Source organism: Pelophylax lessonae (genome assembly GCF_965119305.1).
Source record: "Pelophylax lessonae genome assembly, chromosome: 3".
Taxonomy (NCBI): Eukaryota; Metazoa; Chordata; class Amphibia; order Anura; family Ranidae; genus Pelophylax; species Pelophylax lessonae.
The window spans coordinates 536,445,120-536,462,576 of NC_138770.1; the positions used below are offsets into that span (position 1 = coordinate 536,445,120).

The window sequence follows — 17,457 nt, forward strand, 5'->3', positions numbered from 1 at the left end:
TTGGCTGCAAGGTTTTGCTTGCTGCTGTTTAACCACTTAAGCCCCGGAGGATTTGGCTGCTAAAAGACCAGGGGGTATTTTGCGATTCGGCACTGCGTGACTTTAACGGACAATTGCGCGGTCGTGCGACGCTGTACCTAAACGAATTTGACTTCCTTTTTTTCCCACAAACAGAGCTTTCTTTTGGTGGTATTTGATCACCTGTGCGATTTTTTGATCATGCGCTATAAACAAAAAAAGAGCGTAAATTTTGCAAAAATAACAATATTTTTCAAATTTTTTTATATGAAATTCCCTAAAAAAAATGTAAAAATCAAAATTTTTAACATTTTCGGCCAATTTGTTTTATGCTACATATGTTTGGTAAAAAAAATCGCAAAAATCGTATTTTTATTGGTTTGCGCAAAAGTTATCGTGTTTACTAACAAAGGGAAAGATTTTTGTCATTTTTGTTGTTTTTTTTTAACGCGTAATGGCGGCGATCTGCGATTTTTTTTTTTTTTTTTTGCGGTACTGCGACATTGCGGCGGACAGATCGGAACCTTGACTGACATTTTTGACACTTTTGGGGTTACCAGTGACATTTCTACAATAATCAGTGCTATACATATGCACTGTTACTGTAAAAATACACTGGTAGTGAAGGGGTTAATTTTATTTGAGAGGGAGTGGCTGTGTGTGTCCCTAGGGCCGTGATTCTTACTGTGATTGGCTGTGGCTTGTGGTGTAGGAACACTGATCAACGGTCCTACATTGTAGAACCGTGTGATCAGTGTTTCTACACAGGGGAGAATGACAGGTGGCTTGTTTACACAAGCCGCCTGACTTTCTCCCTCTCCCCCGACGATCGCCGAGTGACTGGCGGACATCGGGTCTGCCGGTCACACGCGCGGGGGGGGGTCCGTGACCGCGCGGGAGCGCGCTCGCTCCCCAGAGCCTCACAGGCTAGCGACGTAGACCTACGTCGCTCTGCCTGTGAGGGGCTGACTGCCGCAGTAAATATACTGTGAGCAGTCGGCAAGCGGTTAAGGGACCTGGTCCTCTTTGAGGGTGTATTGTTTGTTTTTCAGATGACCTCCAGTTGTTTATGGTTGAGCTCTATGTTACTTTGTTGTCTATGGTTAGCCTTGGGAATTGTTTTCTGATGTTTTTCCACTCCTTATGTTTAACGCTGCTTTGGGACGTCCCAATGGTTAAGAAGAATCAGGAGCTGTGTCCGTCAATGAACGAAAGAGAAAATGGGATTTTTGACTTACTTTAAAATTAATTTATCTAATGTTCATTGACGGACACAGCACCCACCCCACTGTGGAGTTGGCTTTCTTCTGACACTGCGTGTAACAAAACTGAGTGCCTATAGCTGAGAGTGGGTTTATTCCCCCCGGGACTGCCCATAGGCGTAGTCAAGCTTTCTCTTACGTCCTCCGACAGTCGCCGCCCCCTCTAAGTCATCACTGTTGGGTATTGACTTCCCATCCGCAGGAGTAGCTAGGCATATAGACTTAGTCCAAAGACAGAAGACATTAGCATATACACACCCATGGGGGCCGTCCCATCTGGTCAATACCCCCCCCTGCATCACCACTCCCAACTCAGTTTTTAATCTGCCTAGCGTCAGGAGTAGTCAGGCTTCCCTGTGCTGGGGCTTCAGTCTCAGCCTTCCTAACCTTTTATTTGATTTTCTTTGAAAATGTCAGTTTTTTTCTTACTTTACTAGCTGTTTATTTTGTCTTTTGTCAGCTTCTAGTGTTAGTCTTCTTCGGATGAAGATGGATCATGCGGTGCTGGGATTTGGACTGACCGCCCTGATTCTCCAGGGCAGAAGGGTCAGATGGACCCCCAGCCCGCCATCGAGCGTTCAGCTATGGTTCGCCCTGGTATTACGAACGACCCATCCCTGTTCGCTGCAGGGATGCAGCCGTGAGGTGGCTACCTCACAGGACAAATCTGTGGTGCTGCAGTCATGTCCCTGGCTCACGGCACTCCCTGTCAGGTGAGGACAGCGGTTTTTCCGTGCATAGAGGCTTCCCACGCCATCTGGTACAGGTAGGTACTTCTGTGTGGGGCCTCTGTCTGGGTTGGCAGTCTGTGTTGCTGTGTGTCCCCCCATGTCTGTGCCTGTGTGACTCCCTGATGCGGTCCCTGCGGGGATCACTTGTGCAGTTTTCTGTATGTGTGGGGGTCCCCTTCCCTGTGTCACTTCGGTGCATTGTTGGGGGTGCAGACGTTGTGTGGCGACCGCAGCGGAGTGAACTCGCGCGGTCAGCCATCTTTGATTTGGGCAGACATGGTAAGCCTCTCTGTGGGTGATACTGCATGCTGTTTTGGCGCCATCCGCCGCCATTTTTTGTGGGTGTAGTACGATCGGTCCGACCGCATGTTCGGCGGCCATTTTCTTGAAGCATCCAATACAATCCTATGGGGCAGCCATTTTCCCTGAGTCTGAAAGTCTTTAAGTTCAGCCTACTTCAGCAGCACTTCCTTTCCATATGTAGCAGGACATCGGTGGCAACACTCTGCGGGCTCTGCAGGTTATCGCTCTCAATATTCCTCTGTATTATCGCTTCTGGCTCAGTTTTCTCTTCTCCTTTTGGGGGTCTTTGTCACTGTAGCTGTAGTGGTGGGCTGCGCATTCCGCAGCGATCTTAAAGGGACAGTACACATTTATTGCACTGTTTTTTTCTGTGAACTTTGAGAATGGATTCTCAGGAAAACAAGTTCCCCCCAGCCTTAGTAGGGGTCCCCAGTTCTCCTGTGGCCCCGCTGCGACCCGATTTGGCTGCTGTGGTGGCGACTTTGGTGTCTAATATGGAAATGCTGATGTCTGAACGTGCTGCAAAAAAGAGGCCCAGATTGTCTCTCTCTTCTGATTCAGATGGGGATATGACTGCTGCTGCGAGCGTGCCCTTTTCAGGGTCCCGCTCATCCCTGGACCCCCCGGGGTCTGAGGGGGAGGCTGAGATGGAGGGGGTTGATATCTCCTCCCCAGGGTCACCTGAAGAACGGGCGACCATGGACGATTTAATTGTTTCTGTTAAGGAAACCTTGCATTTAGAGGATAAGCCCTGTCCTCCGGGTGTTGTGTCCTCATTTGGGACGCACAGGACCCGCAAGTCTGCGCAGGTTTTCCCCTGCCCAGCTGAGTTTCATTACACTGTTAATGAAATGTGGCGCATGTTAAAACGTCCATTCCTGTTACATAGTCGGTTCAAATTGCTTTATCCTTTTGCGCCGGCTACGGAATCACGATGGTGTATGCCTCCACAGGTAGATCACACTGTGGCCGTGTTAAACAAGGCTACCTTGGTTCCTACTGAGGATACCCCGGTTTTCCGGGATCCCACGGACCGACGGTTGGAGTCTCTAGCTCGCCATTCCTATACGGTGGCGGGTTCGTTGCTCAAACCCATTTTCGTGTCCGTTCTGGTGGCTCAGGCGGTGGCTGATTGGACTAAGATGCTTAGGTGCAATCTCGTGTCTGATGGTGTTCCGCCTGCCCGGCTGGAAATGGTGGATCAGATCCACCAAGGAGTCATGTATTTGTGTGATGCAGCCTTGAATGAGGCCCCCTTAGTGGCTCGCCTCTCTAGTGTTGCGGTGGTTAACCGGCGACTGATATGGCTGAAGAGCTGGTCGGCTGACCAGTCCTCACGGAAAACAGTTGCTGATTTTCCCTATGCTGGCTCTCGCCTTTTTGGCAAGGCGTTGGACACCCTGGTGAAAGGCGTCACGGGGGGCAAGAGCACTATGCTGCCCCAGAACTCGAAGAACAAGTCTTTTCGGGGCAAGCGGGGTTCTGCGCCTAGATCCAATCAGGGGTCCTTTCGTGCCTTTCGGAACCAATCCAAGGGCAAGCCCTTCAAGGCCCAGGGCAGTCAGAATAAGCCCTGGGCAGGTAAGCAGAAGTCCGGCAATGCTGGCTCGGCGGGTCAATCCGCCTCTGCCTGAAGGGGTGCCCTCACCCATTTCAGGGGTGGGGGGACGTTTGCGCGGTTTCCTCCAACCTTGGCTGCTCCGGATATCGGACAGGTGGGTTCTGGAAATCGTTCGATCGGGATACAAGATCGAATTCCTTTCCCGGCCGGAGGACAGATTCTTTCCCTCCAATCTTCATCTGCTTCCGGGGCGTCTGCAGGACTTGCATCAAGCGGTGCAGGACCTGCTTGCTCAGGGAGTGATTGTCCCGGTGCCTCATCGGGACAGGTTTCTGGGGGTTTTATTCAAATCTGTTCACTGTGCCCAGAAAGGAGGGCAAAGTACGTCCTATTCTGGACCTGAAAGCGCTGAACCGCTTCGTGTGTGTTCCGAAGTTCCGAATGGAGTCTCTCCGTTCGGTGGTGGCCTCTTTGAGTCCAGGGGAATTCCTGGCCTCGATAGATCTAAAAGATGCGTACCTGCAGATCCCCATTTTCGAGGGTCATCAGCGGTACCTTCGGTTTGCTATCGCAGAGGACCACTACCAGTTTGTGGCGTTACCTTTCGGTCTCGCTTCGGCACCAAGGGTGTTTACCAAAGTGTTGGCGCCGGTTCTGGGCCTGCTGAGGGCCCAGGGCATTGCAGTCTTGGGTTACCTGGACGATCTACTTCTGAGATCACGTGCCAGCCAGGACCTTGTGCGCGATCTGTCCACCACGGTGCAGACGCTCCAGGAGTTTGGATGGACCATCAACGTTCAAAAATCGACGTTGTCTCCATCGCTTCGTCTTCCCTACCTGGGAATGATTCTGGACTCAGGTAAAGGTGTTCTTGCCGGAGGACAACCTCCGGACTTTGCGGGACGAGCTCAGGTCCCTCAGGGACAACCCGTCCTCGTCACTCAGGACCTGTATGCAGGGCCTGGGGTTGATGGTATCGGCCTTCGAGGCGATACCCTTTGCTCAGTTTCACACGCGGGATCTCCGGACGGAGATCCTGGCCAGGTGGGACAGACTGCCTCAGTCCCTGGATCTGTGTGTCTCCTTGAGTCGTCAGACCAGATTGGCTCTTCTGTGGTGGCTCCAGTCCCCGTCGGTGGCGGAAGGCAAGTCCTTCCGTCCGTTGGTATGGACGGTGATTACCACTGATGCCAGCCTGTCGGGCTGGGGTGGAGTCCTGGGCAACCTGTCTGCCCAGGGCAGTTGGTCGGGGGAGGAGTCCTCCCTCCCGATTAAATGTGCTGGAATTGCGAGCGATAAAACTATGTCTCTTCCAGTGGTCGGACCGTCTCCAGGGCCTTCCTGTCCGAGTACAGACGGACAATGCTACCGCGGTGGCTTACATCAACCACCAAGGGGGCACCAGGAGTGCTCGTGCGGCCCGGGAGGTGACCGTCATTCTATCGTGGGCCGAGACTCATGTCCCGGCAATTTCAGCAGTTCACATTCCGAGTGTGGAGAATTGGCAGGCTGACTATCTGAGCCGCCAGACCCTGGACCAGGGGGAATGGTCCCTACACCCCGAGGTCTTTCAGATGCTGTGTGCGAGGTGGGGATCCCCGGACGTGGATCTGTTCGCATCCCGGCTAAATCAAAAGGTGGAAAGGTTTGTGGCAAGAACGCGCGATCCGCCTGGCGAACGCCTTGGATGCGTTGGTAGCCTCTTGGCATCAGTATCGTCTGATGTATGCCTTCCTCCGATTCAGTTACTATCCCGGTTCCTCCGCAGATTGGTCTCGGAACTGCACCTGGTGATTCTGGTGGCTCCGGACTGGCCATGCCGGTCCTGGTACGCCGACGTTGTTCACCTGGCAGTGGCGCCTCCGTGGCGTCTGCCTCTGCGGGAAGATCTCCTGTCTTCAAGGTCCGATCTTCCATCCTGCTTTACAGTCGCTGGCTTTAACGGCCTGGCTGTTGAGACCCAGGTCCTGAGGGACAGGGTCTCTCCCCTGAGGTTATCCCTACTCTAATCAAGGCTAGGAAAACCTCCTCTGGTAAAATCTATTACCGTACCTGGAAAGCTTATTTCGCCTGGTGTGAGTCCAGGGGGTTCTCCCCTCGTTCTTACTCGGTGTCGAGAGTGTTGGCTTTCCTCCAGTCTGGAGTGGACCAGCGGCTGGCGCTGGCCACGATAAAGGGCCAGGTGTCTGCACTGGCTGTCCTTTTCCAACGCCCTGTGGCGTCTCATTCCTTGATTCGCACCTTCATTCAAGGTGTGCGACATTTGGCTCCTCCCAGGAAGGAGCCTTTACCTCCATGGGACTTGAACTTGGTTCTGTCCGTGTTACAGCGTGCTCCCTTTGAAAACATCAGGGAGATATCGTTGCCTCTGCTGTCGAAAAAGGTTGCTTTTTTAGTGGCGATCACTTCGGCTCGCAGAGTGTCGGAGCTGGCGGAGTTGTCTTGCCGCTCCCCTTACTTGATAATTCACAAGGATAAGGTGGTTTTGCGACCACCCCCGTCCTTTCTTCCCAAGGTGATCACTGAGTTCCACCTTAATGAGGACATTGTCCTGCCTTCGCTTTGTATGAAGCCGGAACATCCGAAGGAGATTGCTTTGCATTCCTTGGATGTTGTCAGGGCGATCAGGGTTTACCTGTCGTCTATGGAATCATTTCGGAAGACGGATTCCCTATTTGTCCTTCCTGAGGGATCTCGGAAGGGCATGGCTGCGTCTGCAGCAACTATTGCCAAATGGATCAGACAGACCATTGAGCAGGCTTATGCCTTGAAGGAACGGGTTCCACCCTTCCCTGTTAAGGCGCACTCTACCAGATCTTTGAGTGCGTCCTGGGCTTATTGGCATCGGGCCTCGGTGGCCCAGGTGTGCAAGACTGCGACTTGGTCGTTGGTGCACACCTTTTCCAAATTCTACAAAGTAGATGTTCTGGCATCAGCTGATGCTTCCTTTGGCCACAAAGTTCTCAGTGCAGCAGTGCCATGAAGGACCCTTGAATTCTTTTCTGGGTCCCTGGCTGTTGGTGTTTGCTTTCCTGGGCTGTTGCTCCTGTTGAACATTGTTTTTTTTCTGTTGCCCAGTTGGTTCTCTTACGGTGCATGTAAGATTCCTTTCTCTGATGTGGGTACTGCGTTGCCTTTTCTACGGTTGCGTCTCCCACCCCTCATGTCTGTACTGCTTTGGGACATCCCAACAGTGATGACTTAGAGGGGGCGGCGACTGTCGGAGGACGTAAGAGAAAACTGAATTTTTGTAAAATCTTACCTGTAAAATTCCTTTCTCTGAGTCCTCCGACAGTCGCCGCCCCCGACCCCCTTTTGGGGTTCTTATTCCCTACTGCTATGCTACCAAACTGAGTTGGGAGTGGTGATGCAGTGGGGGTATTGACCAGATGGGACGGCCCCCATGGGTGTGTATATGCTAATATCTTTTGTCTTTGGACTAAGTCTATATGCCTAGCTACTCCTGCGGATGGGAAGTCAATACCCAACAGTGATGATTTAGAGGGGGCGGCGACTGTCGGAGGACTTAGAGAAATGAATTTTACAGGTAAGATTTTACAAAGATTCTGTTTTTTCCTGCCTAGTGTCCTACACTTGTAGGGGCAGTATAACTCAATGGTTAAGAAGAATCAGGAGCTGTGTCCATCAATGAACGTCAGAGAAATAGATTTACATAAAGTTAAAAATCCCATTTTTATTTATGATTACATTTATTTGCCCAACTGCATTTGAGCCCCTGAAAATCGAGAGACTATGAAAATGGTTGCAGTTCCTAAAGTTTGTACTTGATATTTATGTTCAACCCCTTGAATTAAAGCTGAAAGTCTGCACTTCAAATTAATTTGGATTGTTTCATTTTAATTTTACTCTTATGGCATATAGAGCAAAAAGTATGAAAATTGTGCCTGTGTCCAAATATATATGAACCGAACTGTATCTCCTAGGATCTGTCTTTCTCAAAAACAATTTCTTGATCTGCATAGTTGATAGACATTAACTGGCATGAGCTTCCCAAGGATTCTGCTCTCATTACTGACCTGTTTGCATTAGTGCTCCTAGCTGCCCCATAATGGAATGCTTTATTATGTCTTTGTTTTCTGGAAGTCTCTCTCCATAAAAGAAGGGATGACATTTATTATAAGTTTTACTTTTATTTTAAGTACTGTTCCTTAGTACTTCTATGACTCCTTATTCTGAATTTCAGATTGCATTTTGGTCTGTTCATTCTTGATTGGGCTTTAAAGTAACAGAATTTTTTTTTTTTTTTGTATGCTGGTTTCTGAATATGACTTCCCTTAGCACCCCCCCCCCCCCCCAACTCTCATCAAGAGACCTTTTCTCTCTGGACATATGGCTCAGTATTTACATTGACGCCCCTTGCACTTCATTTGAGTATGCACAACCCTTTTTTAGAGGAGCACACTAATGGTGGCCATAGATGGATTGAATCCCGGCCGGTTCAGCAGGTTCGGTCCTTGTATGAGCAGACTGCTTGTACCATCAATCGACTTGGGTACAACCAGTCTGTCAGATTTGTTGCATGGGGGAAAATGACAGTAGAAGTTTTTTGTTTTTTTTTTTTTACAATAATGCAGAGAATGTTTTAGGGCAAAAAAAACTTTGTGTTTAGAATCACATTCAAGGGACAAAGCAAATAATGGGTAAATGTGCATGTATTACAGAGATTTACTGCATATACTATGTGTGTGTGTGTGTGTGTGTGTGTGTGTGTGTATATATATATATATATATATATATATATATATATATATATATATATATATATAATATACTGTATATATATATATATATATATATATATATATATATATATATATATACTGTATATGTATATATATATATATAGTATATGTGTGTGTATGTATGTGTATATATATATATATATATATATATATATATATATATATATATATATATATATATATATATATATATATATATATATATATATAATTTTTTTTTTTTTTTTTTTTTCCCTTGAAATGCACTTTAACCACTTTAGCTCCGGCCACTGTGCTGCTACTGCGGCACAGCGGCTCGTTATCGTCCAGCGACGTAGACCTACGTCGCTGGACTCCTCCCCCTGTAGGCGGCGCTCTCGCGCCGCCGGAGGCGCGCTCCCGCTGTTTTCATTCACAGCGGGAGTCGGGCCAGGGGAGGAGCGGCGGCGATCGCCGCCGCTCTTCCCCGATCGTCGGGGAATCTAGTTTGGAGATCCGCCCGCCTGTGTAAACAGAGCGGGCGGATCTCCTCAGTGACAGGGAGTGACAGATCGGAACATCCCTGAACATCCGATCTGTCCCTGGCTCACTCAGTCACCTCCCCCCCCCCACACGTTAGTAAGCACCAGGCATACATTAACCCCTTCCCTGCCAGTGTCATTTTTACAGTAACAGTGCATATATATAGCACTGATTACTGTAGAAATGTCACTGGTAACCCCAAAAGTGTCAAAAATGTCAGTCAGGGGTCCGATCTGTCCGCCGCAATGTCGCAGTGCCGCAAAAAAAAAATCGCAGATCGCCGCCATTACGCGTTAAAAAAAAAACACCAAAAATGACAGAAATCTTTCCCTTAGTTAGTAAACGCAATAACTTTTGCGCAAACCAATCAAAATACGCTTATTGTGATTTTTTTTACCAAACATAGGTGGCAGAAAACAAATTGGCCAAAAATTTTTAAAAAATTCGATTTTTACATATTTTTTCGGAGGAATTTCATATAAAAAATTTTTAAAAATATTGTTATTTTTTCAAAATAAACGCTCTTTTTTTGTTTTATAGCGCAAAAAAAAATCGCACAGGTGATCAAATACCACCAAAAGAAAGCTCTGTTTGTGGGAAAAAAAGGACGTAAATTTCGTTTGGGTACGGCGTTGCACGACCGCGCAATTGTCAGTTAAAGTCGCACAGCGCCGAATCGCAAAAAGTGGCCTGGATGTAAGACCGCAAAATCCTCCGGTGGTAAAGTGATCAATACCTGATGGGATTAAATCATTTTGACACATAGTGTTTAATTTAAGCCTGTCTAAGTGGGCTGAGAGGCTTGTATTGAGAGGGAGAACAGTAAAGTTGGCCATCGATGGATCGTTTTTTTTAGTTTAGCCCAAAAAAAAACAAAGGGATTCCTCCATCCACACAAACGAGGTGGTTTGAAGAATCCTACCCGCTGAGTAATGATGGGCTCAGATGTGTTCAGATTGTACCCGCCAGGAAGCTGTCACTGCACACTGCCAATCTGTGTGTACAGTGCCTTGCGAAAGTATTCTGCCCCCTTGAACTTTTCGACCTTTTGCCACATTTCAGGCTTCAAACCTAAAGATATAAAACTGTAATTTTTTGTGAAGAATCAACAATAAGTGGGACACAATCATGAAGTGGAACGAAATTTATTGGATATTTCAAACTTTTTTAACAAATAAAAAACTGAACAATTGGGCGTGCAAAATTATTCAGCCCCTTTAATTTCAGTGCAGCAAACTCTCTCCAGACGTTCAGTGAGGATCTCTGAATAATCCGATGTTGACCTAAATGACTAATGATGATAAATAGAATCCACCTGTGTGTAATCAAGTCTCTGTATAAATGCACCTGCACTGTGATAGTCTCAGAGGTCCGTTTAAAGCGCAGAGAGCATCATGAAGAACAAGGAACACACCAGGCAGGTCCGAGATACTGTTGTGGAGAAGTTTAAAGCCGGAATTGGATACAAAAAGATTTCCCAAGCTTTAAACATCCCAAGGAGCACTGTGCAAGCGATAATATTTAAATGGAAGGAGTATCAGACCACTGCAAATCTATGAAGACCTAGCCGGCCCTCTAAACTTTCAGCTCATACAAGGAGAAGACTGATCAGAGATGCAGCCAAGAGGCCCATGATGACTCTGGATGAACTGCAGAGATCTACAGCTGAGGTGGGAGACTCTGTCCATAGGACAACAATCGGTCGTATACTGCACAAATCTGGCCTTTATGGAAGAGTGGCAAGAAGAAAGCCATTTCTTAAAGATATCCATAAAAAGTGTTGTTTAAAGTTTGCCACAAGCCACCTGGGAGACACACCAAACATGTGGAAGTATGTGCTCTGGTCAGATGAAACCAAAATCGAAAATTTTGGCAACAATGCAAAACGTTATGTTTGGCATAAAAGCAACATAGCTCATCACCCTGAACACACCATCCCCACTGTCAAACATGGTGGTGGCAGCATCATGGTTTGGGCCTGCTTTTCTTCAGCAGGGACAGGGAAGATGGTTAAAATTGATGGGAAGATGGATGGAGCCAAATACAGGACCATTCTGGAAGAAAATCTGATGGAGTCTGCAAAAGACCGGAGACTGGGACGGAGACTTGTCTTCCAACAAGACAATGATCCAAAACAAAGCAAAATCTACAATGGAATGGTTCACAAATAAACATATCCAGGTGTTAGAATGGCCAAGTCAAAGTCCAGACCTGAATCCAATCAAGAATCTGTGGAAAGAACTTAAAACTGCTGTTCACAAACGCTCTCCATCCAACCTCGCTGAGATCGAGCTGTTTTGCAAGGAGGAATGGGCAAAAATTTCAGTCTCTCGTTGTGCAAAACTGATAGAGACATACCCCAAGCGACTTACAGCTGTAATCGCAGCAAAAGGTGGCGCTACAAAGTATTAACTTAAGGGGGCTGAATAATTTTGCACGCCCAATTTTTCAGTTTTTTATTTGTTAAAAAAGTTTGAAATATCCAATAAATTTCGTTCCACTTCATGATTGTGTCCCACTTGTTGATTCTTCACAAAAAATCACAGTTTTATATCTTTGTTTGATGCCTGAAATGTGGCAAAAGGTCGAAAAGTTCAAGAAAGCCGAATACTTTCGCAAGGCACTGTATGTGCATCTGTGTGTATCTGCACGCTGCACAGGGTGTATGTGCCGCTGCGGGCCAGGAAATGCCTCACTACCTATGATTGGCAGTGTGCAGTGAGGGCTTCCTGGCGGGTACAATCCGAGCATGTCTGAGCCCATCCCTACCGCTGAGACCTTGGGGTTGATTTACAAAAAAACTGGAGAGTGCAAAATCTGGTGCAGCTGTGCAAGGTAGCCAATCGGCTTTTAACTTGGGCTTGTTCAATTAAGCTTTGACAAAAAATAAACTGTAATCTGATTGGTTTCTATGCAGAGCTGCACTGTCCAGTTTTAGTAAATCAACCCTCTTGTATTCTGACAGCAAGGACTCTTTGTTGTCAGAATACACAAATCAGTGGCTGCTGCTGATCAAGAGAAATTTTCAACAACTTTTTAGGAGTGGCCACACATGGATAGAATATCAGCTGGACGCTGCCAAACCGGCCAGATTTTAATCCATCTATGGCTAGCTTAAGGCACAATAATTAGGCAACACTACTACCAAGCATGTTAAAATCACTGTCAGCTTTTTATTGCTTGTTCTTGTTGAGAAGATTCTTGTGGGCTCCAGGACAGGAAGTAAATCAAAGTCTTTCTAATCGAAATGCAGACAGCAATAAAAACCTGACCAAGATTTTTTTTTTAACCCTTCTTCTCTTTAAACTAGTAAATGGTTTGGTCTTAAGTAGGGCTTTACCATAATTTCCCATGGAAACGCAAACAAATATTGGGGTCCCTGAATGTAACTTATCTGCAGATGGATATTATTCTAACAAACTGGAAAAGTAACATGTTGATAATCCTCTCATTTATTAACTTATTCAAAGTATTTAAGGCTTTAAAGTAATTTTTTTGTATATATTTAGCTTTTTTAAATTGTTTTAATCTTATTTAAAAGATAAGCTATGCTGTCAGAACCACTCTCCCACACATTACAAATAATAATAAGGTTGCAATACACTCAGTTTAGATAAAGGCAATTTCGTCTAATATGCATAAGTTATATGCAAAGCTATAAATTTGCAGCACATGCTTTTTGTGGAGTTACTTTTGTTCTAACATTGATACAGACTGACCCAAAGGTATTTGTACTTTATTCAGCCACACAAGATGGGTTTAGTTTTTGTTCCCCACATTTGTAAAGGAAGAATAGTTACCATGGAAATATTTAGTGGGAGTCTGAAACAACATACAATCTATACATCAATTTATTATTCGGAATGTATAGTTCATTATAAAATATCAATATAGCATGCAGATTATTTTCATCTAGCTTAGAAAATTATTTTCAGTTTGCATTTTACAATAACATTAGAAAATAAGGCATTATTGCCAACACTTGCATTTTTCAGCAAGAAAGAAAATGTATCACATTGGTAAAAGCTCTGTGTTGTATGGCTTTTTTTTTTACACATAGTCCTGGAGGTTGTAGCTCCCGTTGTTGTTTTCTGACTGCTCAGCCGCTGGCTCGAGTCTTTTTTTTGGACGCGATTCTGTTTTGTTCTGCTGTCTTTTAGAGCAGGATGTACAAAATACTGCACCTGATAGAATGTGCAACCCAGCGGAGATAAACCCTATGTATACTGCTCCTCCAGGTTCATGTTTTCCACTGTCTGGAATGGATGGATCCAGGAAGCTGGAGATGATCTCTTTCATGTACCAACTCACCGAGATCAGACCAAAGATTCCAGCAAGCAAAAAGCATGTTCCACCAGCAAATGCTATATTGCTTTTGGTGTGTCGGTCACCTCCTAGCTTTGTACATTTCATTCCAGCCAGAGAGATGCAGATTCCCAAAGTGGAGAATATACAGGATAAAATCATGGTAGTCCTCACAGTCTGGATGTAAATGGGGAGGGAAAGGATAGAGTATTTTACAGTGCAGCTAAACATGCCAGTACTGTACCACGTGCAATCCATCCAAAGACCCTGCATTTGTGTAACTGCGGTAATTATGTTAGCCCCGGTATCTGCATTGACCTTCCAGTTTGGTAGCAAAGTGGCAACAATGGCAGCACATACACCCATGAGTGCAACCACAAAGGCTGAGATTTGTAGCTCCACCGAGACCATGGATGGTTAATTGTAGATCTCCTTTCCAACGGACGCCTGGTCTCTTCTGTCAAAAGTCTGAATTGGAAAGCTCTGTTCTGTACTGAAATGAAAAAAAATAACAGGTTTAAGTGGGGGGTGGAGGGTGGTAAACAGACAAATAAAGCAGGCAAGAAAATAAGGAATACCTCGGCGGTTCAAAGCTTGGCTCTTTCACCTGCAGTTCTAGCCTTTCAGAAGAGTAAAAGCTTCTGCTAACACACATGCCACTTGAACATTTATTCTTTGATAAATATAGATTGCTAGAAACTGGGTCTACGGTGCTCTTAATAAAATACACAAACATGCATGTATTGCTTTTTCTAGAACATTAAGCAAAAGTGCCCCATTTTGTCATAGCACTGAATTCATGATTAATAGTGCTCTGCCTTGATGCAGGAGAGACCTATCTTTTACACACAAAACATCAAACTAAGCATAAGCGGTATGCTCTATACAATCTCTATTCAGATTCATGGACAATACAGCTTTTTTTTTTTTTTACTAACTGGTATAATATCTACAACTGCAGGTGTGATGGATTAATATATGTGTGTGGATAGATAGATAGATAGATAGATAGATAGATAGATAGATAGATAGATAGATAGATAGATAGATAGATAGATAGATAGATAGATAGATAGATAGATAGATAGATAGATAGATAGATAGATAGATAGATAGATAGATAGATAGATAGATAGATAGATTTTATTAAAAGTGTAAATGAAAGTGCGGTGCGTACAAATTACATTGCAATGTGCAAATAATGATTTTACTTAAAAATAAATAAATTACATATAAATGATTTTTAATTACAAAAATAATATAAGAATCAAAGCATTGCAGCATGTATTCTAAGCCATGGTTCACATTAGTGCGATCACGGAGATTGCATGTAATTCGGAGCACACTGCTCCTAAATTACATGCAATCTCACGTGCGGTGCAAATTTCAGCCATACACTTATACACTAAACACGCACCTGACCCTTTTTTGTATCTGCAGCAGAATCGGATCGCATAGTGGTTCACACTAGTGCGATCCGATTCTGTGCGAACTTGCAGATCGCACTGCGATATGCGATCGCAACTGGGGGTGTCGTTAACTCTCAATTGACAACCCCCATATATCGCCAGATGTGCGTTTTGCGATGCGGGAACAGGCTGCAAATTCGCAGCCTTCCCGCATCGCACAAGTGTGACCCGGCATTTATAATCCTAATATTTGTAGCAACATGTAGTTCACATGAGGACCCTGTTCACATTTGTGTGATGCGGGAACACTGCGAATATGCAGTGTGATCCCGCATCGCATCCGCACCCCTGGCAGTTCACACTGCCATATGCGATACGCAGGGGGTGTCAATTAAAATTTAACGACACCCCCAGTTGCGATCGCATATCATAGTGCGATCTGCAAGTTTTCGCAGAATCGGATCGCTTTAGTGTGAACCACTATGCGATCCGATTCTGCTGCGGATACAAAAAAAGGGTCAGGTGTGTGTTTAGTGCAATTGCGGTGCGAATTCAGCCATACAAAGTGTATGGCTGAAATTTGCACCGCACATGAGATCACATGTAATTTAGGAGCAGTGGGCTCCGAATTACATGCGATCGCACTAATGTGAACCGGGGCTAAATAAGCAAACAGTCTGTAAAAGACAAGGTAATAAAAATAAAAAGTAATGTAAAAGAATCAATGTGCAGATAATATACCTTTTTTTTTTCTTTCTACATTTAAATTCTGTTTTTATTACTTTTTTTGCAGTGTTTGAATAAGTAAATTAAAGCGGTATTAAACCCAAAGCCAAAATAGTAATTTATTGTAGCTTACCAACCATTAGATGTGGCTGCATTTGTTATCTTTTTTTAGGCATTTTTCCCTCTTTTCATCATGTGAGCTGGCTAGCAACACACCTGCTGTATTAGCAATCTGGATGAAGATGCATCAGAGACACCTTTGGAAAGCAGCATTGCTAGTGTGGGGGAGGGTAGCCTTAGATGTACTAACAGATTTAAATACACTACAAAATTGAAGCCAAACTCCAGCTAACACTTTACAAGCAGTTACAGCAACCATTATTTTTTCCTTTTGGTTTAACCACTTAAGGACCAAGCCTATTTCTGACACATGTTGTTTACAAGTTAAAATCAGTATTTTTTGCTAGAAAATTACTTAGAAGCCCCAAACATATTATATATATTAGCAAAGACTTTGGAGAATATTTGCAATATTTTATGTCACACAGTATTTGCACAGCAGTCTTTCAAATGCAAAAATACACTTCACTGAATTAAGCAGTAAAGTTAGCCTAATTTTCTTGTATATTGTGAAAGATGATATCACGCTGAGTAAATAGGTACCTAACATGTTCTGGTTTAAAATTGCTCAAATTCGTGGAATGGCGACAAACTACGGTACCTAAAAGTCTCCTAAGGCGACGCTTTAAAATTTTTAACGGTTGAAGGCGTGGCCGGATGAGGAACATGGCGAACGTCTAGGAGAAGAGCTCCGCCGGCTCCTTGCAATAATCCACTGCAATCCTCTCTCTATCCCCTCTCTAGAGGAGAATCCGCCACTCACATCAACTACCCTAACCCCTGGGGACCAGATAAACCTAAAATTTACAGCGAAAAAGCCGCCGAACACAGCCATCCAGCCGCGGCCTACTCGCAGGAAAAGCCTCGGCCTTTCCTAAAGCAGTATCCGGCCGCATCCGCTCTCCATCCCCTCTCCAGAGGACAATCTACCCTCAATACCGCCCACCCTATCACCCAGGGGACCTGATCAGTAAAAATTTGCAGAGTAGGCTGGAAGCGGACTGGAGAGGAGCGCCGCCGATCGCATAGCTAATCCGCGGCAATCCTCTCTAAATACGGACCTGAGCAGCACATCTTTGCCCCATCCAGCCTCTCAGGACCCTGGGGGACACGATCATCCAATTATTTTCAAAATCGAGCCACCGGGAGCAGATTTACAATCGCGGCCTAGTTAGGCCTAAGAGGCAATCCACCATAATCTTGCTGCCGGACATCATCTTGAGCCCCATCACTCACCCCAGCTGCCCTATGGGAGCATAGGTATCGGCCGATGCCTATATTTTGCGGGGTTGATTACAAAAAAGGGGTTTGAGCAGGATCGGCAAGAGAGGAGCATTGCCTACCTTACTCCCCAATCTGCAGCCATCCGGCTCCCAGGATCACCTGGGTGGAGAGTCGGTGTACCCACAGCTAATCTGATCCTCCCTGGAACCTTCATCCTGCTTTTTGGTCCGAAATACACGCTGCAGGGAGGCAGACAGGTTTGAGGCCTAGCAGACACTGCATCCAGGACTTTTCCTAAAGGGACGATCCATATATCACGGTGGACTGGGTAGGCACTGAATTCTTCACTTTTTGCCATCCTTCACTTGCTCAAGCCCAGCCTATCCTGCTTTCTGCCTCAGCTACAATCTATCCTAAACAGTGGATCCCTCTCTCCTCAATCCACCTTTACAATTTGCCTTCCTGATCTCATTCAATATCATTTCTGAGCAAGCAGAAATTCTGACAAGCTTCACCCTGAGAGATCATAACGTC

The 17,457-nt window shown here is 45.4% G+C and overlaps 2 protein-coding genes across 2 annotated transcripts in view; one reads left to right on the plus strand and one right to left on the minus strand.

The window, feature by feature from the left end:
• The window catches only part of TFB1M (transcription factor B1, mitochondrial), a 183,097-nt gene that overhangs the window by 134,472 nt on the left and 31,168 nt on the right, over window positions 1-17,457 (plus strand). The gene's annotated exons all lie outside the window — the stretch shown is intronic.
• Window positions 13,047-13,931, minus strand: CLDN20 (claudin 20). Its single transcript, XM_082250265.1, has one exon. It carries the CDS (start codon window positions 13,853-13,855, stop codon window positions 13,190-13,192), a length of 666 nt encoding a protein of 221 aa, XP_082106391.1. The 5' UTR covers window positions 13,856-13,931; the 3' UTR covers window positions 13,047-13,189.